This window comes from Cetorhinus maximus, chromosome 5 (assembly GCF_964194155.1).
Source record: "Cetorhinus maximus chromosome 5, sCetMax3.hap1.1, whole genome shotgun sequence".
Lineage (NCBI taxonomy): Eukaryota > Metazoa > Chordata > Chondrichthyes > Lamniformes > Cetorhinidae > Cetorhinus > Cetorhinus maximus.
Genome location: NC_135883.1, coordinates 61,721,719 through 61,748,095, shown reverse-complemented (window position 1 = coordinate 61,748,095; position 26,377 = coordinate 61,721,719). Strand labels below are relative to the sequence as shown.

Sequence of the window (26,377 nt, the reverse complement as noted above, 5' to 3'; positions counted from 1 at the left end):
GCTGGGAAATGGGATTAGGCTGGGTGGCTCCTTTTTCAGATAGCAAAGACACAATGGGCCAAGTGGCCTCTTTCTGTGCTGTAAACTTTCTATGATTTTATTTTATTCTATGAGGGAAACCCAAACTCAGCAGGGCTATTTGAACTCTGAGTTCAAACAGGCCCTATTTTAACTGCTACAAAGGACTTAATCTGCAATGTGGGAATCACGCATTTATGGAATAGACATGACGGTGGATAAGGTCTCCATAACTGTCTTGATGCAAAGTTATTTAAATTCCCAGCCCTTTAAAAATGAAAAAAATACAGGCTTCAGGTATCAGTGAAAGTTAAAAAAACTCCATTCCAGTAGTTCCAATATCTGTTTGTTGACATTTCCCCAAGGGTCTTTATGAATTCTTGGCTGATTTCTAAAATATTAAGTAATCTCTGCAGGGAGATTGAGTTCATGGTCTGATTGACAGCTTAAAGAAGCAATGAAGGATTTGCTGTCTTTGATGTGGGGTATGAATAGAAGCTTGTTTTTATAAGAGATTAAGCACATGATTTTTAAAAAGTTTGGGCTCTCATGGATATGATTTTTTTTCACTATATAGTGAAATCTGTATTAGATCTTTAGAAATATATTTTATTTCATCTCCACATGGCTCCTGAGGTCTCCCCATGCTGGATACTGGGTGAGTTGGCATGTGGGTATAAGGAGCCATAGGGGTTGGGTGGGGGGAGCATGAGTTGGCATGAGAGAATTAGGAGCCATGAGGCATGAGTTGACATGATTAGGCACGGAGGGTATAAAGGGTCATAGGAGACAGGTGGATGTTAGAGTGCCTAAAATCTTACAATACAGCTCGGGCTAACCAGCCTGCCTTGGCACTCGACTGCCACCGTGGCCACCGACACTCTGCTTCCAAGGGCGGCAGGCCAAACTGCATTTTGCACCTGCACCCCACACTCTGAGTGAAGATTGCTACATTTGGCGTCCTTTTTTGAAGGTGGGTGTGCCAAGCTTGGAAATTTGCCGACTCAAACTACCCACCTTGGTAGCGTAAATCTGGGCCCAAGAGTTCAACTGTCAATAATGGGCACTTAAACTTATTTTCCCCTTTTGAGAGTTTATAACAATGACAAATGAGAGAACCTGAAACATTTACACAATTGCTAGTTAGAGGAGAGAAGGTCTTCTGAAGTTGTGAATTCAAATATTTGGAAGGCGCTCCATTTTCCAACACTGCCATCCCCTTAAATGGCAATGATAATTAGGAATAAGAAAGCATCGAAGGTCCCCTTCATTTCAATCTCAAGATCCCTCTCTCTGCCCATTCCTGATTGTTCCAGCCCTGAATGTCTGAGGTACCAATCCTTGTTATGACTATGAAGCATTCCCATCCATTCAGCCATTTTAACAAGAATTCCCCCATCTCTTGGTATTCGCTAGCTCACCCACGCTGGCCCTCTGAGATCTGCTTGTTTGCCCCTGTGTCTGGAATTCAAAAGCCTCCTTTCCCTGCCATCATCTTTCCAGCTGCTGAATTCCCTTCTCCTTTTCTGTATCTAATCCGTCCTTCCTCCACATGCCTTCATCTCAAAGCCGGCAGTCCCATGCAGCACTATGCAGTCAATTTGCCCAATGATGCTCAGCATCAGTGAATATAGCTGAGTTCCTTATATTGACTCTTAAAATGTTCGGATAACTGCACCTGTGCAGCATTACTCTTGAAGTGAGAACACGGATATCTAAGAGCTGCCAAAGGCATGGAAGCAGCTGGGACTAAAGTGAGTTTTGAGGGTAGGAGGTGGAGGATTTCCAGAAGGCATTCGAGAAGGTGCCACATAAAAGGTTATTGCACAAGATAGGAGCTCACAGTATTGGGAGTAGTGTATTAGCATGGATATAGGATTGGTTAACACATAGAAGACAGAGAGTCAAGATTTCTTTTTCAGGTTGAAAAGACGTAACTAATTGACTACCACAAGGAGCAGTCCTAGGGCCTCAATTATTTATTATCTATATTAATGACTTGGAGGAAGGGACAGAAGGTAATGTATCCAAATTTGCTGATGATACAAGAATAGGTGGGAAGGCATGTTGTGATGAGGACATAAGGAATCTGCAAGGGGATATACATAGGTTGAGTGAGTGGGAAAAAACTTGGCAGATGAAGTTTAAAGTAGGAAAGTGAGAGGTCATGCATTTTGGTAGGAAGAATCTAAAGGCAGACTATTATTTAAATGAGGAGAGACTCCAAAAATGTGATGCACAGAGGGATCTGAATATTCTTGTGCACGAAACACAAGAAGTTAGCATGCAGGTGCAGCAAGTAATTAAGAAGGCAAATGGAATTTTGGCCTGTATTGCTAGGGGCTTGGAGTTTAAAAATAGGGAAGTCTTGTTACAACTGTACAGGGTGTTGGTGAGACCGCACCTGGAGTATTGTATACAGTTTTGGTCCCAGTATTTAAGAAAGGATATATGGCATTGGAGGCAGTTCAAAAGAAGTTGACCAGGCTGATTCCTGGGATGAAGGGGTTGATTTATCAACAACAGCTAAACAGGTTGGGCCTTAATTCATTGAAGTTTAGAAGAACGAGGGGTGATCTTATTTAAACATACAAAATTCTGAGGGGGCTTGACAGGGTAGATATTGAGAAGTTATTTCCATTAGTGGGGGAATCTCGAACCATGGGACATAATTACAGAATAAGGGGACACTCATTTAAAACTGAGATGCGAAGGAATTTCTTCTCTCAGACGGTAGTGAATGTCTGGAATTCTCTACCCCAGAGAGTTGTGGAGGCTAGATCACTGAAAGTATTTAAAGAGGAGGTAGGTAGATTTTTGAAATATCGGGGAGTTGTGGGCTATGAGGAGCTGACACGAAAGAGGGGTTGAGGCCTGGGGCAGATCAACCATGATCTTACTGAATGGCGGGGTAGGCTTGAGGGGCTGAATGGCCTACTCCTGCTCCTATTTCTTATGTTCTTATGATAGAAGGAGAATAATTTAAGGTGCACACAGATCATGATGGTAGAGATTGAGAGTGAACCACAGACGGCGGGAGAATAAACAGTCTGACATCAAAGAATTTTATCATTAAGTATCAAAACTTTTCTGTTACACCTTGGGAACAACTAGTTAATTTTAGTTCAGACAATCTAAAAATCTTGGCGCTGACCCAAAACTTAATACAATTAATTATGTCCCAGACATTCCCACTTCCTGCTATCTATAACTTTAATCAAGGACCTAAATGAATGAGGGACATAATGAACTGTTTAGTTGCATTATTTCACTGCAAGCTATTAATTGATTTCATTTACACTTAATTAACTGATATCAAATGATATCAGAACTAATCATCTTAGGTCTAAACTTCTTCATGTGAGGTTCAGAGTCACTTGCATATCTCTTCCTAGCCTGCATTTTTTTCACCATTATACAAGTGATTTGCGGCTCTGTCTTCGGGCATCTAACATTCAAGTAATGCTAATGAAACACTGTGACCTCAGATAAAATTCTGCCAGTTTTCTTACATATTGCTAGAAGCTGGAAATAATAATGTTTCCCTCAATGTGAATTAGACAAATGTGGTTTAATGTAGTGGTAGGAACAGTCTTATAAATTCATGCACACTTACAGTAAAGATAAAATGACTCAGTTGGGACCAGTTTTGAGCATTATATTTTTTGGGGTCTGTTAAAATGATGGGGCCTCATTTAGATCAAAGCTAAACTCTAATCAAAACTTTCTTTCATGCTGAATCCATGACCATCTAATGATTAACAAAATTAATCTGCTGCGTGCCTACTTTTTAAAGCATAAAACACAATTGTCTTAAAGTCGCTATATTTAACAGTCTAAAAAAAACAAACTTGGGGGGCCCACACCAGTAGGATTAATGTTTTCCTGATAATAGAATGCATAAACTTTTTCTATAAGGTACAGCTAACTTACCTAAGCGCAGAGAGTATAGATAGGGCATGGTGGAGTCAGGCCTTAGGGATGCACAAGAATGTGCAGTCATATTGCTATAATCTGAACAGGTAAAGCCTTTATGATTACCACCATAGGTTCTCTTTTCAGTCTCTACCAATGAAACAAGCTGTGTGGTCAATCAACAGCACTTCGGAGTACTGCACACCAGTCTAGTTCAGTTATCAGATTGCTGGCATTGGCACAGAGGATTCACAGTTCCAAATTTGTATTGCCAGACCTGTCAGCTTAGAAACAACAGACACTGACTGCTTATTTCCTCACTTGCCAGGGAGACATGTTTTGGTCGTTAGACAAACTGGGTAGCAGGTACCTGATGCTCCTTGGTGGGGAATGAGAGCAGAGTGACTCCCCATCACTCTGGGTTAGTATGTCTGACAGCAGTGGAGTGGCGGCACCACCACCCCCAATGCCCCCCTCCCTCAAATTTAGTTGATTTCCCTGGTAAGGAATTGAGAGTCAGGCTAATAGGCTGCACATATAAGAAAGTTTCTTCGTTATGGCATAAACCTAAAGCATGTTCCGCCGGATGAGAGAAAGGCATGCTCAAATGCTGAGAAGCATGGAAGAGAAACAAGATCATATTCTATCTTGCAGAGAAAGTGTGACAGAAGTTTTCAAGCCAGATACCCTGATATTACAATAAAGTGCATTTCAATGATTTAAGTTAAAGCCCTGTACACTTAAATGATAGCTTATTGTGAGTTAGGGCTGGATTTACATCTCTGAAGCAGCAATCAGGAGTTTGGAATTTTACCGACTCCCTGATCCCACCTCCATCCTGGCAGTACCCATCTGCTCATATTTTTATTCCAAGGAGGTGGGGACCAGCTAGAGTCAGGCCCACTGTCTCCCTAAGCAGGCTTGAGGTGGCAACGGGGATGGGCAAATTTCAAGATGGACAGGTTAGAAGGCCTACTTCGGTCCACTGGGATATCGACCCAGTTCTATGTATTGTTGTTAGTCCCCCTAGCTCTCAGCCTCCTCACCTTACTACAACCCATGCCCCCTCCATACACCCAATTTCTCCTCCATACCATCCAAGCTGCTTCAAAACATCCCATGCCCCTTACAAACTTGCACCCCAAGCATCCTCCACTTTTCCAGAATCCACTAGATACCAAACCAATGAGCCCAATAATAATACCAGGAAGCCTTTGAAAGGCTCATAAAACTGTGAATAAAATATAGTCATTTATACACCGATTTAAGAAAGCTTTAATCCTCTGAGACCTCTTAACCTTGTCCAAATAATTCCATTGCACAGCTGTTGTCAACAAAGGTTCTAAAATTGAATACATTGAAATATTTGAAGCAGGCTGTACGTGCTCAAATGAATCTGAACACTTCTGCAATGCTAGTCAGTTTAATGGTCACTTACATTTTAAGAACAAAGCCCCATCATTGATTGTGGACATACTTAAATTATCATATACAATCGAAATATGGCATGAGAGGTTGGTTAAAAAAAAAATTTAAACTTATTACTTTTAAAAAAGTTCTAGAATCCAGGCTAGGCATCTCCCATAGTTCATGACTCCTCTGAGGAACCATGAACCACATCAGGCTACAAAAGCCTGCTCAGCTTCATCAAAACTCTGGAGGGCCTAAAATGCCCACCCCCACAATGGAGTAGGCAGAGGTGGGGTTGTCGACTGTGGGCTCATTATCCGCACCCCTATCGCGGAGTCATAAAAATCAAACAAGATGGGAATGTGGGTGGGAATCTCGGAATTGGGTGCTATCTGGCATTTTTAATTTTCCCCCGCCTCCATTCTGACACGTACTGGAGCATGAAAATCCGGCCCTTAGTGTTTATTGCTCTCAAAGTACTCACTAATAACACGCTAATAGGTCAATTACACCCCATACTTGAGACAATGTAAAATGGTATTGGCTTCACAGAAATACAAACTATATCACATGCCTCTCATTTGAATGGGTCCAATTTGAAAGCTTGCAGAGATAATAATGTTGCACTGTTGCTAACAGAAATTAGACCATCTAATGAACCACCCGAGAAGATACTAAATCACACTTATTTTTGGAAGAAAGCTGACTGGTCTTCTGTGAAGTTTAAAGTTTAACTAGGATTTGGAATTTTCCTGACCAGAAGTGCAATGAGAACATAAGTCTGCCAGGCCAGCATCCTGCAAATCATGCCAACCAGCATCAAACAGACAAATATAGTTAAAACATTTGTATATCCAAAGAAATTAGGCAGGTTTGAAACATAACAGGATTTATGATATTGCAGGAGTGACAGTTAGGAATTTTAAGGAGTCCTTCTGCCAAGGGCAATGCTGCGTCCATTAGCATGCATACATATTCCAGATATCGTGGATTTTACGCTTAATAATATCAACAAGCTTGAAAACTTAACCAGGCAAACTAATCCTTGCCTATACCTGCTAAATTGTACATTGTAAATCTAGCAACATTTTATGATAGTATCTCAATACTATGCAGAATGAGAAGTATATAGTAATGCTGTCATCTTTAAAATACAATGATTTATAAATACATAGACAAGACAAAGTCCCTGAACACAATGGAATCATAGAAAGGACGCAGAACAGAAGGAGGCCATGTAGTCTGTCATTTTCATACCAGTTCTGTGTAAGAACAACTTAGCTTGGTTCAATCCCTCGCACTTTCCCTGTAGCATGCAAACTTTTCTCTTCAGTTCATTATCCAATTCTCTTCTGAAAGGGTAATGATTGTAAGTTAAACCATTTCTTACTGTTATGGGGATCACGTGGCTGTATAGAGGAATCAGCCCTAAGTGTGGGGAATCTTGGGGGCGGAGCTTTCTAGCCTTGATCTTGGAACAAGCATGTAGCCTTATCTGGAGTCTGTAAAATAAAGTTTACTGTTTCTCACAAGAAACCAGTCCTGCACTCCAAGTTTATTACAGAAAGCCATGATTGAATTTGGCTCCACCACACTCTCAGGCAGTGCATTCCAGATCCTAACCTCTCAATGCATAAAAAGCTTTTCCTCATGTCGGTTATGGCACTTTTGTCATCACCTTAACTCTATGTCCTTTGGTTTTCGACCCTTTCACCATTGAGAACAGTTTCTCCCGATCTACATTGTCCAGATCCCCCATGATTTTGAATACCTTCTTTATCAAATCTCGTCTCAAACTTCTCTTCACTAAGAACAGCCCTAGTTTTGCTAATCTATCCACGTAACTAAAGTCTCTCATTCCCAGAATTATTCTCATATATCTTTCCTGCATCCTCTCCAATGCCTTCATATCCTGCCCAAAGTGTGCTGCCCTGAGTGGGGCACAATCATTCAGTTGAGGCTGAACCAGTGTTTTAGTGCTCAACATAGCTTCCTTGCTTTTCTACGCTATGCCTCTATTTATAAAGCCCAGGATCCCATATCCCTTATCAACTGCTTTCTGAACGTGCCCTGCCAGCTTCAACGATTTATGAACATATACCTCCAGGTCCCTCTGATCTTGCACCACATTTAGAATTGTATCCATTATTTTGCATTGCTTTTCCTCATTTTCCTACCAAAATGTACCACTTCATACTTCTCAGCATTAAATTTCATCTGCCACTTGTTTCCCCATTTCACAAACCCGTCTGTCTATTCCTCTTGAAGTCTTTCACTATCCCTCCTCACAGCACACAATACTTCCAGGTTTTTTGTCATCAGCAAATTTTGAAATTGTGCCCTGTACACCCACTTCTAGGGTCATCAATATAGATCTAGAAAAGCAGTGGTCCTAGTACTGACTCCTGGGGAACCTCACTATATATCTTTCTCCATTCTGAAAAACAGCCATTCACCAGTATTCTTTGTTCCCTGTCACTCAGCCAATTTTATGTCCATGCTGCCACTGTCCCTTATATTCCATGAGCATCAACTTTGCTGTCAAGCCTATTATGTAGCACTTTATCAAACGCTTTTTGGAAGTCCATGTACGCCACATCAACCATATTACCCTTATAAACCCTCTCTGTAATCTCATTGAAAAGCTTAATTAAATTAGTTAAACGCCAAAGCCCATAACTTCTGAGCCCCGGGGCAGTGCATCTGGGGGTTACCGCAAAGATGCTCTTGGGGACACTGCCCGTACATTCCCAGGTTATGATTGCACGGCAATTGCCAGGAAATTCAAACTTCCGTTGGCAATTGCCCTGCACTGAAAACCATCTGATAATACAATTCAAATCGCAATCTTCGTATGGTTCTGAATGCCTTACAGCAATAATTATCCAGAAAAAATTAGAAAAATTAAAACCATTTCTAGCGTCTGGGTAACTAAAGCACTGAGCCACCCTGACCCCCCATGGGACTCCCTCCATGCCTCTGACAACCCACAGGCTCCTTCTACCCTCACCCTCCCCCCCCACCAAGTACACCCCTGACCATCCCCAACACTACCCACCGTGACCCCTCCACCCATCTAGCTCCCCCACCCCACCAAGTACACCCTCACACCCACAGCACACCCCAAACATTCATAGGCCCCCAACTACACCCCCATCCCCAAATGCCCTCCGAACCCCTGACTACGCCCCAACCACCCACGGGATCCTCAGCCCCCCCACAGGATCGCTCCAACTACACCTCAATCCCCTTCGATCATCCTCCCCATCCCCTGGCTACACCCCCAGCCCCTTATCAGCTGACCACCTCAACTGCGCTCCCCACCCCGACTACAACCTCACACAACCCATCTGTGCACGCCAACCCCAACTACACCCTTACCCCCCGACTACATCCACGCCCCCCGAATGCCCTTCCCCACCCAACCCCTCCCACTGACCACCCGATCCCTCCCACCGACCACCTGACCCCACCCCAGCTCACCCTGACTGACCACCCAACCTCCCCACCATTGACCACCTTTTTCCCCCAGCCACTGACCACCCGAACCCCTCCTCCCCACACTGGTCACCCAACCCATTTCCGAACTCATCCTACCCTTCCCACTCCACAATCCTGCCCATTTACCTTATAAATTTACCTTCTCCCTAGCCTCTCAGTGGCTGGCCCTTTAAAATTACCTGCTTTATGGCAGCTAGTGCTGTAAAAACAGGGGCGTGAATCCTCCTTACCTCCGATGCTGCAGCCCTGGACAGAAGTCCATGGAAATTCGCTGCACCTCACAGAAATCACCTGGCTTGAGGCAGATGTTCAGGTGAGATAGGATCGGCTGGATTTCTAGCAAAGAACTACAAGTGGAGAGGCAGAGTGACTCAATTGCCACTCCACAGGAAGTTATGGCCCTATATACCCTTAACAAAGGGCCAGCCACAGAAAAGAGGGTTGTTTGCATGGAGCATCATTAGAAATTAAGGACAAGATTTGCACCTGCCATTGGGGTCAGGAAGGGATGCAGGCACGATTTGGAAATTGTGTTCCCAGACAGCAGTACTAGGTCCGGCAGCTTTTGAAATGCAATGCAATGTTCAAAGGGAAAGGAGGTGACGGGGGCGGGAACAAGGAATCCGCTCGCCTCCAATTAACAGCCCATTAAATTCCATGAGGGGCTTGTTAACGGGCCAGGGGGGATAAGCATATAATTTCAGAAGCCGAAATTGGTGAACCTGAACAGTTTGGTGCATGCAGGTTCACTGCTGTTCTGTTCAAAGCGGGCAAAGGAGCTTTCTCTTACTGGGATGGTAAATCTAGGAGATCTTACGCCAATCGTACACTTCCCCTTGTATCTGGCCATTTTGTACACAAATGAGGCTGTTGGCCCTCTGAGGTGCTGCCTGTTCCCTTCTTTAAGGCAGTGGCAGGCCTCTTCATGGCTGCTGTCTGCCCTCAAGCTGTAGGTAGCTCCTGTCTCCTGGTAATGCTCAAAGCCATTAGGGTATTTGCAATTAAACATAGCATTGAATGAGCGACACAGTTACAAAACAAAAACAGAATTACCTGGAAAAACTCAGCAGGTTTAGCAGCATCGGTGGAGAAGAAATCAGTTAACGTTTCGAGTCTTCATGACCCTTCGGCAGAATTGAGTATAGTTAGGAGAAAGGTGAAATATAAGCTGGTCTAAGGTGGGGGGGGGGGGCGGGGGGAGAGAGAAGTTGAGGGTGTGGTGATTGTGGAGATAAGCAAGCAGTGATAGGAGCAGATAATCAAAAGATGTCACAGACAAAAGGATCAAAGAGGTGTTGAAGGTGGTGATATTGTCTAAGAAAAGTGCTAATTAAGAATGGAAGACAGGATACTCAAGGTACAGCTCTAGTAGCGGGGGGGGGCGTGGAAAGACTAACAAAGTTTTAGTTTTAGATTTAAAAATAATGGAAATAGGTGGGAAAAGAAGAATCTATATAAATTATTGAAAATAAAGGGAGGGGGGAGAAATGGGGTGGGGATGGGGGAAGGGGGAGTTTAAGATCTAAAGTTGTTGAATTCAATATTCAGCCCGGAAGGCTGTAAAGTGCCTAGTCGGAAGATGAGGTGCTGTTTCTCCAGTTTGCGTTGGGCTTCACTGGAACAATGCAGCAAGCCAAGGACAGACATGTGGGCAAGAGAACAGGGTGGAGTGTTAAAATGGCAAGCGACAGGGAGGTTTGGGTCTTTCTTGTGGACAGACCGCAGGTGTTCTGCAAAGCGGTCGCCCAGTTTGCGTTTGGTCTCTCCAATGTAGAGGAGACCGCATTGGGAGCAACGAATGCAGTAGACTAAGTTAGGGGAAATGCAAGTGAAATGCTGCTTCATTTGAAAGGAGTGTTTGGGCCCTTGGACGGTGAGGAGAGAGGAAGTGAAGGGGCAGGTGTTGCATCTTCTGCGTGAGCATGGGGAGGTGCCATAGGTGGGGGTTGAGGAGTAGGGGGTGATGGAGGAGTGGACCAGGGTGTCCCGGAGGGAATGATCCCTACGGAATGCCGTCAGGGGGGGTGAAGGGAAGATGTGTTTGGTGGTGGCATCATGCTGGAGTTGGCGGAAATGGCAGAGGATGATCCTTTGAATGCGGAGGCTGGTGGGGTGATAAGTGAGGACAAGGGGGACCCTATCATGTTTCTGGGAAGGAGGAGAAGGCGTGAGGGAGGATGCGCGGGATATGGGCCGGACACGGTTGAGGGCCCTGTCAACGACCATGGGTGGAAAACCTCGGTTAAGGAAGAAGGAGGACATGTCAGAGGAGCTGTTTTTGAAGGTAGCGTATTTCCAGCATCCTCAGTGGCTTTTAGCTTTTTGTTTTTGACACAGTTACAACTCAGGTTCGGGACACAGAAGTTATCCATGCACCAGGTTCCTGACTTTAATTTGAAGATTCAGCCTTAAAAGGCGCAATCTTGAAAATTAATCCAACCAAAAATAATTCTTATATGGTAATTCATAGTTCCATATGTTATAATAAGGAGGCAATAATAGATAGTTGAGAGAGATTGTACAGCAGTATTTCTATTCAGAGCTCATGTGAAGAAGTGGCAAATGCTATTATAAATCTGAAGTGCAGCTTTAGTCTGAAAATCCCTGCTGGCTGATCTGCCAGCAGGCAGATGATAAAATCAATTTCTGATCTGTGCTGAATTTGGCGATTTCAGGTTGAGTAGCAGTGGGTGCACAAAAATTGGCTTCAGGATTCCGGAGCAAGGAAAGGAGGGGTGGGAATCAGGGTTAATGCACCTGGTCACCGTCCAATGAGTTGTCTTGGAAAGTGCATTTGCACACTTTGTGACAGATTCAGGCAGGATTGTGACAGCCTCCATCTTCATGGTGAACAGTTTGTTGGCATTTGATTTTTTTATTTACAGGCTGATGGCTAAAGCGTGGCCTATTGAGCAAGTTAACAGGCACCAGTCAGTGTCTGTTGAAATCCACTCCAGCCTGAGGTTGTATTTTTGTTTTTTTTCCAGATTCTTCAATATTTATCACTCCTGTACAATCAGTAATATTTTGCTCATATCTATCAAAGTTAATTGGCGAATTATGTTTATTCCCCTATCAGCAGAGGGCCCCACAGTGCACAGTGATACCAACACAGGAACATGGGACTTAGAAGCAGCAGTAGGCCATTTGGCCCTTGGAGCCTGCTCTGCCCTTGAATAAGATCATGGCAGATCTGGTTGTGGTGTCAGCTTCACTTCCTTGTCTGTCCCCCTTAAACCTTGACTCCCTTACCTATCAAAAATCTATCAAACCCAGCCTTAAACAAATTTAAAGACCCAGACTCCACTACTTTCTGGGGAACAGAATTACACAGACTCACAACACTCAGAAAATAAATTTCTCCTCATCTCTGTCTTAAAAGGCAGGCCTCTTATTCTTAAACTACCTCCCCTAGTTTTAGTCTCCCCGATCAGAGGTAACATCCTCCAGGTATCCACCCTACCAAGTCCCTTCAAGATCTTATATGTTTCAATAAGATCACCTCTCATCCCTCTAAACTCAAATGGATATAGGCCCGACCTGCTTAACTTTTCTTCATAAGATAAGCCCTTCAACCAACGAGTGAGTCAAGTTAACCTTCACTGAACTGCTTCTAAAGCAATTATATCTTTTTTTCAAATAAGGAGACCAAAACTGAATACAGTACTCCAGGTGTGGTCTAATCAAGGCCCTGTACAGCTGCAGTAAAACTTCCCCACTTTTATATTCCCCTTGCAATAAAGGCCGACATTATATTTGGTCTAGCAGCATCTGTGGCGAGAGAAGCAGAGTTAACATTTTGAGTCCGTGTGACCCTTCTTCAGGGCTAAAGAAAAGTAGAATTATGATGACATTTATATTTCACATTATAATTCACATTTCATCACATTTCTACTTTTCTTTAGCACTGAAGAAGGGTCATACAGACTCAAGACATTAACTCTGTTTCTCTCTCCACAGATGCTGCTAGACCTGCTCAGTTTTTCCACCATTTTCTGTTTTTTGTTCCAGATTTCCAGCATCCGCAGTATTTGGCTTTTACCAACATTCCATTTGCCTTCCTAATCATTTGCTGTACCCACATACTCACTTTATGCGATTCATGTACAAAGACAGCCAGATCCTTCTGTACCATTGAGTTCTGCACTCTTTCTCCATTTAAATACTCTACTGCTTTTTTATTCTTCCTGCCAAAGTGGAGAAGGTCACCATGTTATACTCCATCTGCCAAATTTTTGCCCACTCACTTAACCTGTCTATATGCCTAAGTCCTCTTGACAACTTACTTTCCTACCTATCTTGGTATCATCAGCAAATCTAACTACCATACATTCGGTCCCTTCATCCAAATCGTTCATATACCAAATTTGTTTTCTGTAGCTCGTGCATGAATACACCACCAAGGTGGGTTACTGGTTTGGGATGCAAACAACAGTTGATTGGAAGATAGTTAATGTGATCAGTCCCAGTATTAAAACATGCTCCTACTGACAGTTATTTGTAAAAGAAAAGCCAATATGCAAAAACAAATACCTTGATACGCAGCCTTAAATCCCAGTGATCCAATGGTTTCATCGGACTGTAAATGCAGCCACATTTGATTGCTCATGCTAACGATCAAGTCAGGGACACTTGAACCGGTAAGCCTAAAATGAGAAAAATACAGGCAATTTTAAGTGAACTTAATAAAATTGTACAGCATTTAATGTGCTTGAAAACATGCCTGTTACTCACCATTTTATATATAACTAATTCAAAAAGTGAATTATTATAAATGACCCAACTTGGAAACTAGGCAAATATTTAACAATTCACAGTGTATCAACATTTATTTAAATTTATAAAAAGAAAAAATCAAACCTTGATTGACCAATTGGGATACATTTTCCTAAGAGCAGAAGGCGTATCGATAACTCAGTGGTCCAATGTGTAAATCTTTTATTTTTAAATCGAATATTTAAATTTGGAATGGAATTCTCACTCTCTTCTCTGTACATTGCAAAAATAAGAATATCTCATGTATTAAAGGAGAACAACCTCAAATTAGTATTAATCTGCCTCCTAGAATGCATTATCCTTGTGCCACAATTGTCATTTATGATGCACTTTAACTGAAACTTTAAGTGTTGTACTCACGGACATGACGGGCTGAATGGCCTCCCTCCGTGCTGAAACCATTCTATGATTAATTATACATGGAAGTTACATAATGGTGGGATCTTATAAGCCACGTGAAAATGGCTTTGGAGGCAGGGGCAATTTGAGGAGGTAATTGTTGGGTCATCTACCCAATAAGATCCCACCTCTGAGGTAGCTAATTATGATCAACTAGCTGTCATTCAGAGATCTTACAGGCAGCGGATGGGCCTCAAACTGAGGCCAGAGCATGGCAAGGCACCCTGGGGATGGCAGGCCAAGGTGCTAGGAAGGCCTCTTTTAATTCCGTCCCCTGGAGCCATAGGTGTCTGATAGTTACAGCAGCGGCTGGAGGCCATCCTGTGAAACAGTTCTCCCTTCACAATGATAGCCTAGTAGCTGTGGCCCCACTTCACCTCAAAGTATTCAAAAGTGTACTGAAGGAGCCTCCAACTTGAGGTGTCTTGGTGGCTGCCAACTACAGCAGTAGCTCCCGTGCAAGCCAACCCACCCACCCGATAGCCTCAGACCCTCCCACTGACTCTCTTGCCTGCGCAGCCCATTCACCGTTCTTAATTGGATGGAGCTCGCACAGGCAGCCTTTCAATTGGCCACCTCCGGGAAGATCGCGCAAGCAGGCAGCTTTCAAAAGCCCATTGAGGTTTGCACCTGGAAATAGCTCCGACCTGCATGTAAAAAATAAGGTGGTAAAATTCCACCCAAAGTGAGCATCATCTGCTGTCTACCAGACTTCAATTTATTTATAATTAAGTTTCGGAATAGTATAGTTAATAATTCAGCATAAAGCTCCTCGTTACAATTGGTGAGTTGCTTCTGTTTTCTATTATGATTATAATTAATGGTGCTACCTCAGCTTTAAATACTTGGTTTACTTAGAGACTGCTACAAGTATTGAGCTTGGCACATTAAAACTTAAGCATGATGCGCGATAAGGGTATTCTTCTCATTCAGTCCAATTCTTCCACAGGTCATGTTCAATTTACTTGCAATAAACTTTCCTCAATTTATCTAATGTCCTTGTGGCAGGCCAATATTTATAGTTAAAGCTAACAAGTTCTGAAAATTTTCCCTAACTCCCAAAATAAACGAGCAAAACTGCAGAATGTCAACCTAGCCTGCAACACAGGGGCAGGGGTACGTAGTGTAAAAGGTTAATAGTTATAATGCTAAGAGTTTAGATGCATTATCAGTGATGTCAGATCATGTGCGTCCAGAGCCCAGAGAGAGATCGTTCTGGAAGGAGCCTTATGCTTATCTATCCCTGTACATAGTTCTATATAGTAAATAAATGTTTAAAAGTTCCTGGAGGCGTTGTTTCCAGCAGTCTACATTAAACACACCTTGGGACTGTTGATGACAATACTTCAGAGTAGGCTATTTAGTCCCCCAAACCTGTTCTACAATAATTTGGATCATGGATGATCAATTCCATTTACCCACCTTTAGGTCAAATCCCTTGATACCTTTACCCAATAAAAGTGTGTCAATCTTAGCCTTGAAAATTTCAATTGACCCTGCAACCACAGTCCTTTTGGGGGAGAGAATTCTACATTTACACTATCCTGTGCATGAAAAAGTGCTTCCTGATTTCACTCTAATTTTAAAACTTTGCCCCCTTTTTCTAGACACCCATACAAAAGTAAACAGACTCTCTCAATCGATACCTCAAATCCTTTTATTATTTTGAAGATTTTAATTAAGTCACCTCTCAATCTCAAGGGAATACAAACCAAGTGCATGCAACCTGCCATCATAATTTAACTCCAGTTCAACTTTAAAGCAAATCCATTCTAGTGGTAATATTCCCACCACTAGATGTGTATCCGTGCTTACTAATGTAGATAGGGCAGGCAAGTGGAGTTGATCCAGGAGATCAACCATGATCAATGCTCCCTCTAATATTTTCCATCCATCTGCGGAATGAATTTTGTTATGTGCACCAATATCAAGGTACTGTGCACATGTGCACTACCAATAGAAACAAAAAACTATATATAATATTTATTTTTTAAAAGTTACCATAGGTATGGAAGAAAGAACATTAAAATAATGGATAATTAACAAGGTGCACTGCTTAAAATATTAATACGCTATGAAATCAAATAAAAAGTAATTTAACACTGCAAAAATTTCAGTAGCCTCTTAGAATCTGACATGTATTTATTCCTCTGAGGCATAAAACAAAATTATCCAATTGTCTTGATATAGGAAACAAAATACTTTATTCGTCTTGATGCACAAAATACAATAATTAACAGTCAACCTAATGTCAGTGGTGAGGAAACTTTTAGAAGCATTAATCTGAGACAAAATTATTTTTCCAACTGGGGATTAATTAAGTAATTTAATTAATTTTTAATAATTAAAAGCCAGCACAGATTCTTTTTTTGAAAAAACAAATCTTGTTTGACTATTCTGACGAGTTCTTTGATGAAGTAACAGAGAGGTTGATTAGGATAATCTGGTTGATGTTCTGTATACTGGTTTTCAAAGGACAGATAAAGTACTACATAATGGACTTGATATGAAAATTTGAGTCCTTAGGATCGAAGGGGAAGTGATTGTGTGGATAAGAAATTTGCCTAAAGAGATAGAAAGCAGAAAGTAGCACTGAACAGTTATCTGTCAGACTGGAGGGTATTCTCCAGCAAAACGCAGGTGTCCTTGCCCTAGCTGGGTTTGTTGACGTATAAATAGAATTCCCATTGTTGTCCAGACTGAGCATCGAGAGCTGACTCAGAGCGATCTGGAGCACTCTCTGGTCATCCAGCATCTCTCCTGCTCATCCTCCATTGTTATTGTTGCTGCTGCCATCGGCATTCTGCTCCACGTTGGTGAAGAATGAACTCAGCAGTTTTTATTAAATGGGAGAGAGAGAGAAGGTAAGCTGAGCCTGAAAGAAGCAGAAAGGAATCAGACAAAAGCGAACATAATGGGAAGGTGTAGGGGAGAGAGAGAGAGAGAGAGAGAGAGAGAGAGCGAGCGCGTGGGAGGTGGGAGTAATGGAGGAGGATGGGGGAGGAAAAGAGACAAGAGAGGAGAAGTTGGAATGGGATCGGAGGAGGGCAAGAGAAGCTCACTGTTTGTGAGCCCAAACCCAAGGCAGCACTCGGCCCCTGGGAGCTAATCATGGGGCCACAGGTTCCTCCCACCCCACCGCCCCCCACCAGAGCCTTTGTCCTCTGGTCCCAGTGGGCACTGTGAACATTGCAGAGGCTGTGGAATGGGGACCCAGATCTAGTTTGCTGAGATGGCTGGGGTGGGGTAGTTCTGTATAATATATGTTATATATCCTCAGTGGCTCTTCCTCCTTCCCTTCCTACCCGGCCAGCAGTAGGGTATGACTGCAACTTAGCTTCCCTCTCTCTTTCGCTCTGTTTGAGCAATGTGGCTCCAGGACATCATCCAAAGACAGCAGGGTTGGTGGGCAGAGATGAAGTACCAAGCTGCATCATTGGCTGCTGCTGCCCGGGGAGGGAGGGAAGAGTTCAAGCTGCAGCAAGTGAATGGGAACGTCCCCTCTCCTCCTCCTCTTCCCCCTTTGCTCCCTTCGACAACTTTCCAAAAATGAAACATTGTGAGCTGCAGCATGGATACAGTCTTTTTTTTCTGCATAGAACAGGTGGTCGAAATATATAGGACAAAACCTGAAAGGTTTTCTTGCAATTTGGATTGCAAGTATTGAATCTTCGCCCTGTCACTATATACATATGGTCCAATGTACAGTATATGTTAACAAGGCAGTCACCAAAATCAGTGTTATCGTCTGCACAGTGTTATAAATAGCTCATGGGATAATTTCCTGTCAAATTAACAATATTGCACAATGTTATTAGGATAAAATTTGTACTTTCCGGTTTGTTTAATAGTCCCGGTGGGATCACTTAAAGGGCACACACAAACTAACACTGCATTAATATTAAGACCAGCATGACCCATGCTGTATATATTGATGTTTGTAACCAGACAGCAACAATGGGCGTTATCATTTTACTGGGACCTTTCTGTGATTGGTGTATCTTGAAAGGAGGAAGAAAAAACATGCATGATTGAAGGGGCAGGTTACGGGGTGTACAGGGGGAAATAAGAGGCCCGGAAACAGAAGTTGCACACGGGCCCGTGAGTTTTCTCCCAGGCCCTTTCGAATGGGAATTAATGTTCGAATTTCTGCTCTTTTTGATATAAATAAATTACCTAGGCTTGGCTATACAGAATATAAAGGGCATAATATCAAAGTTTGCAGATGACATGAAACTCGGAAATAGAGTTCACAGTGAGGAGGATGGTAATAGACTTCAAGCAGACACAACATTTAAGTAGTGCCTTTAACACAATAAGACATCCCAATGCACTTCACAGGAGTCTTATAAAGTAAAATTTGATGCTGAGGCACATAAGATACTATTAGGACAATGGCCAAAAGCTTGCACAAAGAAGTAGGTTTTAAGGAGCATCTTAAAGGATTAAAAAAAGAGGTGGAGAGGCTAAGGGAGGGAATTACAAAGCCTAGGGCATGGGTAGCTGAAGGCACAGCATTAGTAATGGAGTGATCAAAATTGGGCATGTGCAAGGGGCCAGAATTGGATGAGTGCAGATAAGGGGAAATGACAGAGATAGGAAATGGTGAAGGTGAAAATTTAAAATGGAGGCGTTGTTTAACCAAGAGCCTATGTAGGTCATTGAGCACAGAGATGATGTGCGGACGGGGCTTGGCATGAGTAATCACAGGGGCAACAGGGTTTTGGATGACCTCAAATTTACAGACGGTGGAATGTTAGAGGATGGCCATTAGAATGATCAAGTCCAAAGGTAACTAAGACACATATGAGAGTCCCAGCATCAGGTGAGCTGAGACAGGGCAGAGTCAGGCGACATTACAGGGGCAGTCTTAGTGATGATGCAGATATATGGTCGGAAGTTCATCTCAGAGTCAAATATGATGCTAAATGTGACAGACAGCTTGCTGAAATAGGCAGACACATTGCAGACGAAATTTAATGCAGTCAAGAGTGAAGTTATTCATTTTGGTTGAGACAATGAGAAGAGGCAATAGAAAGTAAATGTTGAAGTCTGTGTGGGGAACAGGAAGATCTGAGGGCCTACACACAAGTCCACGAAGGCAGCAGGACAAGTTGCAAAGACTGTTAAGATTAATATGGCGCCTTTGGCTTTATAAATACTCTAATGTCTCACTCCAGAGACTTAAAAATCTGATACTCCAGTGTAGTATTGATCCAGTGCTGCATTGTTGCAGCTGCTGTCTTTTGGATGGGACATTAAACAAAGCCCTGCCTGCTCTCTCAGGTGGGTGTCTAAGTTCCCATGGCACTATTTCAAAGAAGAGAAGGGAAGTTATTCCCCAGTGCCCTGGCCAGCATTTATCTCTCAACCAACATATAAACAGGTTCATTATTACATTGCTGTTTGTGGGAGCTTGCTGTGTACAAATTGGCTGCTGTGTTCCCTACATCACCACTACAAGTGACTACACTTCAAAAGTACTTCATTGGCTTTGGAATGTCCTGAGTTCATGAAAGATATTATATAAATGCAAGTACTTTTAAAAAAATAGGCAAAGAGTACAACCACAAAGAAGTTATGATAAAACTTTATAAATCCCTGGTTAGGCCTCAGCTGGGATATGTTGCCAATTCTGGGCACTACACTTTAGGAAGGATATCACGACATTAGACAGAGTACAAGATAATTAATAAAATGGTACTAAGGATGAAGGACTTCAGTTATGCGGAGAGTCTATAGAAACTAGGGCTGTTTTTCTTTGAGCAGAAAAAGTTCAGGGGAGATTTGATAGAGGTGTTCCAAATCATATAGTGTTTTGATAGAGTAAATAAGGAAAATCTGTTTCTAGTAGCAGGAGGGTTGATAACAGGAGGGCACACATTTAAGGGAACTGACAAAAGACCCAGAGGTGACTTGAGGAAAAATATTTTTACACAGAGAATTGTTATGCTCTGGAATGCACTGCCCGAAAGGGCATTGGAAGCAGATTCAATAATAGTTTCAAAAGGGAATTGGATAAATATTTAAAGGGAGAAGAAATTGCAAAGCTATGGGGAAAGAGTAGGGGAGCAAGAATAATTGGATAGCTCTATCAAAGAGCCAGCAGAGCCACCATGGGGGAATGGCCTCCTTCTGTGCTGCATCATACCATGATTCGATGTCACCTGGTGAACTATTCTGACACCAGTTCTATTATTTATAGATCATCACAACACTGTAGATGGCATTTTCACATTTGGCTCTTTGAACTGTTAAACTCATTTCAAGTTTGGTGAACAGGGTTCAGTTGGAGACATGCGTACCCACTTATTTTAGGGCAATTGTGGTTTTAATTCACAAGGAAGGAGGAAACATGTAGAGCCTGAAAACAACTCAGATCAATGGCTCATTAAATGATTTTTTTTGGGTTGCTGTGCTAAGTATATCAGATGCCTTGGAGCCCTGCAGGGTAATCAGAAAGGAACAGACTGAATTTTGGATTTGTGAGGAATGCTGAGAGCAGGTTGTTGACTTATGAAACATTTATGGAGCACTGTAAGGCTCAGGAGACCCCCAGTCACAATGCTTTGATCAATTTTCATAAGAGCTTCATGTCATCCTGTTGCACAAGCAATAAGAATACATGGCTGTATATTGTATTTAATGGAGGATTGTCCAGTTTTAAGATTCATATAGGGAAAATGGTGACTCATTTGGGGCAAAATTGATCTTGGGAAGTAGTATAAAATGCTCAATAGCAAATTGGCAGTCCAATTAACACTCCATCTGATTAGTTATTGCCCATTTGGCACTAGGGCATAATGCCAACTTAGGCCCCACAGAATCTATCTTTCTCATTACAGCAGTGAGGGAAGGTTGTTAACTAACATCCATTCTACTTGATATCTTCATCAACATTGTGTCAAATGCCACTGACTTAGAAGTGTCTGTCCTAACTATTCCTATACTGTTGTTGGGCTCAATGATGACCAAATGTACTTCACATCCCATCTTGAACAATGGGCTGATCATGGCGGTGGATGCCTTCAAATGGAGTATAATAGCTTTTCAAAGCTCAAGAGAGAATCATAAATCCCAACTCTGTACCAGTGGATCAGTTATCACTGTTCCTCTTCACATCTTCTCCAGAATGTACATTTACCCATGAAGAAAGCCCCTGTTATCCATAAGCGTAGTGGGTACAGATCTCTGCCAAAACACTTCAACTGAGATTCAAGAATTGGTGATAGGTGAGCATTGAGATGGGTGGCTTTTCATAAGTTGACCTGCATAGGTCCTTTCACCTCTGCTGAAGAGAGATGCCCAACTTAAAGCTGATGGGGAAACTGTGAACGCTGAGGTGGCAACTACTTGAAACCTATCTCTAAAAGCATATGCTTACCAATCCAGAGGTTAATTCCAACAGTAATTGGGTTTCAGAAAGGTAGACAATGATGAAATTCTGAACCTCAAACTGGCAGAGTTACAATTTGATAAGATAAGCTGCGTGTCCATGCTATGGTTAGGAGGATGGTACCAACTGAATCACACATTTTCTAGTGATCTGCATGTGAGTCAATCTTGGTTTCTGCTGTCTTCCGGGCAAGGGCTCAAAACTGTGCTCGTCAACAACGGCTACAAGAGCAGAGCAGAGGTTGGGTACTCTGCAACAAGTGGCTCAACTCTTGAAACCTCAAAGCATCTCCAGTATGTACAAGTGTAATGGAACACTCATCACCTGATGGGAGCATACAATCTTAAATATAAGCTGTAGAAACTTATCAAATTTACTTTGACAATACTTCCCTTCCCTGCAAACTCTATCACCAAGATCCACAAAAGCGTTCATGTTGTGGGAAGACTTCACCTCCAAGCTTTTTCCAAATAATACACTTCCTGCCAAGGACATATATTGTCATTTTTTCATTATTGCTGGATCATTATCCTGGAATTTCATTCCTAACATCATTGTTGAAATACGACCTCCATAAGAACTGCAGTGGCGTAAGGTCTGCCACCATCCTCGCATGGCAATGAAGGATGGGCAATAAATGTAGCCTTGCCATAAGAACATCTAAACAACAAATATTAAAAGGAGTTTCTAGACAGTACTCACGCATATAATACTGTCCTGGTATCTCCTACTTTTCCTCCGTCTCCTACAGTCAAGGTGTCATAACCTCTTTCCAGGTCAAATTCTTCAAACTTAAGCTTAATGATCTGTAAGTAAACAAAAAAAAGCTGAGTTTTCCCTGAAAAATTATTTTTCCTCAGGTAAAATATTAATCAATTCTTCTTATTTGCTCAATAATATTTTTTTTCTATGGTGTATAAGCATTTTTCATTTTATTATGTCTTTAAAATAATTTCTACAATACTTAACTGAACGTTGTACAGGAGAAAAGGGATGTTACATTAGAATCATAGAATGGTTACAGCACAGAAGGCCTGTTGTATCTGTGCTAGCTCTGTGAAAGAACAATGCAAAAACTACCAATATTTCAACAGGTTATCATTACTATTGCCTTGATTGTAAATCTCTGTTATACCTTTGCCATATCAAAAGTGTATTGTAATAACTGTACATTTTGTTGCATGCAAAGTTTTTTTTGCACAAAGTTAAATTACAGTTCATTACAGAATTAGAAAGAACAAGAAAGTAACAGGCTTCATTCACATTGAAGTTACCATTCTAACAAGGCTATCTACCATTTGCAATTGTTAGACACAATAGGCTATAGACAGACTTTATTCTGTGGTCAGTGCAGGTATGTTACAGGGCAGGGACAGGACTCTGTTCTGCTAAAGGACATTTGTCCACTTTATGAGAGAACAATGGCAATGTCTCCCTTATGCCAATACTAAAAAAGTTCCATACAAAGTTTTAACTGTATTTTGGGAGCAGGGAGGGGTGGGGCAGAGAGCAGGGAGGGGTAGGGGTGCCAGCAACACAAGGGCAGGGAGTGGCCATCAGTGAGCCCTCCCCTTTTCCTAATGCTAGGTTCCTCGATCAGGCACAGAGGGACCCCCTCCCATTCCGCATTCTGGGAGCCCGCAAGCAACCTCACACAGGTTTGCTTGTTGTGCTCCCTGAATGGCAAGACCCCTGTCCTCCATTGGGTTAATACCAGCAGCGGCAGGATGGGGCCCTTAAGTGGCATTAATTGGCATCCACAGGCCTTCCCGCCATGGACTTAATCAGGGTGGAGTTGGGAAGGTGGAAAGATCCCCCCCTGCCATCCTCCTGCCTGAATAAATGCCTTCCCCAGCCAAACTTTCAACAGGGTAGGCTTTAAATTATCCTCATAATCTCACAAAGCAATGTCACTCTTTGTGGAAATCAGTGCAGTGGTGCGTCTTCCACAAATACCATGTGCTGATTCTTGAGAAAACATACTGCTTCATACTTAAAGTAATGGGATAGCTTTATATTAATCAAACTACTACTTCAGGCTTAAACACTTAGTAGATGAATGGTTAGTAATCATAAGTTATGAAACTTGATTAAATCTGCATAGACTGGAATAGAGCTTCAGGTCTTTATGATTGATTTACTTTCTTGAAGGTAAACATTTGGTTAATTGGTTGGTTTGACTGCTTGAAGGTGAAGTTTGGATGATTAGTAATAGACAGAAATTTGGCCTTCCTCCATTTTGCATCATGTGACATTCAGTTCTTCAATCTGAAGAATGTGCAATTCTCCTATTGGTTGAAATAAATATTGCCAAGAAAAAAAAGTCAAGAGATAACATCAAAGCTTTGCTCATTCATACATACCTTTGAAACACTGCAAAATGATAATGATTTGCTTGAAATGTGCAGTTTACTCCAATCAATTTGTTTAAGGTACACTTTAAAGTTAATCTAGAAAATTTAGCCATTCTCTCACTTTCATCGTTCAAGTCTGACCTGCTGAATGCCAAAGATTCCTGCACCTCTCAAATCCCCACTAAAAAAATGAACAATGTATCCAGTGGACTATTTCTCATCTTAATATTTTAAATGAATTTAGTGACTCAGTAATAACAATGTTAACAGTTTAACTTCAATGGTGGGTAAGGCTTCAGAAGCAATTGACAGGAACTTGGAGAGGTTTGAGTTAATTAACGGTAGCCAGCATGGATTTGTGAAAGGTAGATGGTGTTCAACAAATCTGATTGAATGTTTTGATGAAGTAACAGAGAAGGTTGATGATGGAAATGCAGCGGATCTTGTCTATACAGATTTTAATAAAGCTTTTGAAAAAATACCATATAAAACACTGGTTAATAAAATTGAAGCCTATGGAATAGGAGTATCAATGTCAGCTTGAATAAAAAATTGGCTTAAGGGCAGGAAACAGCGAGTCAACGAGGATGTTTTTTTTTCAGAATGGTGGATGGCAGTGGTATGCTGCAGAGGTCAGTGCTAGGACCACTGCTCTTTTTTTGATACACATAAATAACTTGGATGTTGGAATACGGAGTAAAATTTCAAAATTTACCAATGACACCAAACTTGGAGGTGCAGCAAACAGTGAGGATGATACAAATCGACTGCAACAGAGCGTAGATAAGCTAGCAGAATGGACAGACAAGCGACAGATGGAATTTAATACAGCAAAGTGTAAGATGATGCATTTTGGCAGAAGAGATATGGGAAGGTAGTATATACTTAATGGCGTAGTCCTAAAGAGTGTGCAGAGAGACAAAGGGTTCATGCGAATAGATAGGGACACATTGAGAGAGTAGCCAGCAAAGCATATGGGACCTTGGGCTTCATAAATGGAGGATTGAGTGCAAAAGTAGGGGAGTTATGTTGAAACGTTGTAAAGCCCTGATTAGACAGCAACTCGAGTGTTGAATCCAGTTCTGGTCACCACACTTTAGGATGGTCTTAGAGAGGGTGCAGGGGAGATTTACCAGAATGGTTCTAGGGATGAGGGAAGTTAGCTACAAGGTAAGGTTGGAGAAGCTGGAGCTGTTTTCCTTATTGCAAAGGAGGTTGAGGGCAGATGTGATAGAGGTGTACACGATAATGAAAGGTTTAGATAAGATAAAGAAAAAAAAGCTGTACTCATTAGCTGATAGCACAAGAACTAGGGCACACTGATTTAAGGGCCTGAATTTTTCCCTCGTTGAGCGAGCACAATCGGCAGGCCCGGGAGAGGTCAGGAAGCCAGCCCCCAACCGCGATTGGCCCCCGACCGCTATTTCACGCTGGCTGGCCGATGTTCAGTCTAAGCCTCTGGAGTTGTCCATTAGACAGCAGATGCTGGATGTCCAGCGAGATGTGCAGGAGGATCTGGCAGAGATCCAGGAGGGTCTGCATGCCATGCTCTCCGTTGAGGGGGAGTCCATGCGGAACATAAGCGCTGCATTGACCCTCATCGTTGAGCGCACTGCCTCCTCCATTGAGAGAGCGGCAACCCTGATGGAGGGGCAGCTGCAGGGACAGAATCGGGGGGGGTGGGGAGTGGGGGCTGGGTGGGGAGGGGGGGAAGCACGGAGAGGGAGCGGCCACAAGATGCAGCACTCGAAAACGTAAGTTTAAGGCACCATGAGCACAAGAGGGACTGTTCACAGGTGATCTTCTGTTCTGCCATGTTTTGTTAATATGTTTACTGGTGTGAGCATTAACACCAGGTGAAGTAATGTTCATTTGTTGTAAGTGTCAAAATTATATAAATATTGCTTTTGTCTTAATGGCCTGAGTATGCTTTACCTTTTATTTTTGGTGCAAGGTATGTCAGTATGTAATGCTGGACATAAGTGGCTCTAAACTTTATTGCACTGGCACTGAGTGGACTTTGTGTTCAAATGAAAGGGTCATTTCAGACATCCCGGATGAAGGCAGCAGCAGGTCTTTGGCAGCCCAGCTGAAGCAGCGTTGGATCAAGGCATTCCTGCCTCCCTGAAGTATACAGAAGTCTACCCCCATATTCTCAGCATTCTCATCGTTCTCCTCTTCTGACTCACCACCTCTGTGGCCTGTGGAGTTGCCTCAAGTTCCTCTTCCGCCAGTGGGCCTCTCCTTGCCAGTGCCAGATTGTGGAGAGCGCAACATGCAACCACTATCAGTGACACCCGCTCTGGGGGGCATTGTAATGGTCCCCTGAATGGTCCAGGCATCGGAAGCCTATCTTCGGAAGACCTACGGTCCTCTCTATCACCGCCCTTGTGGAGGCATGGTTCCTGTTATACCGCTGCTCTGCCTCTGTTCTTGGGTAGCGGAGAAGCGTCATAAGCCACCTTTCCAATGGATAGCCCTTGTCACCCAGCAGCCATCCATCCAGTCAGGCTGGAGTACTGAACAGCCATAGCACCTGGGAGTGCCTAAGGATGTAAGCATCATGGGAGCTGCCAGGGTACCTTGCACAGACTTGCAGGATCTCTGT

The 26,377-nt window shown here is 42.6% G+C and overlaps 1 protein-coding gene across 1 annotated transcript in view; it reads right to left on the bottom strand.

Moving 5' to 3' along the window:
- Positions 1–26,377, bottom strand: part of LOC144680673 (CUB and sushi domain-containing protein 1-like) — a 2,611,816-nt gene that overhangs the window by 684,408 nt on the left and 1,901,031 nt on the right. Inside the window, exons 11-12 of the mRNA XM_078541910.1 lie at positions 22,118–22,221; positions 13,378–13,490 (exon numbers count right to left, since the gene is read on the bottom strand). Coding sequence (XP_078398036.1) covers positions 13,378–13,490; positions 22,118–22,221 — 217 coding nt within the window. The remainder of the gene's footprint in view (positions 1–13,377; positions 13,491–22,117; positions 22,222–26,377) is intronic.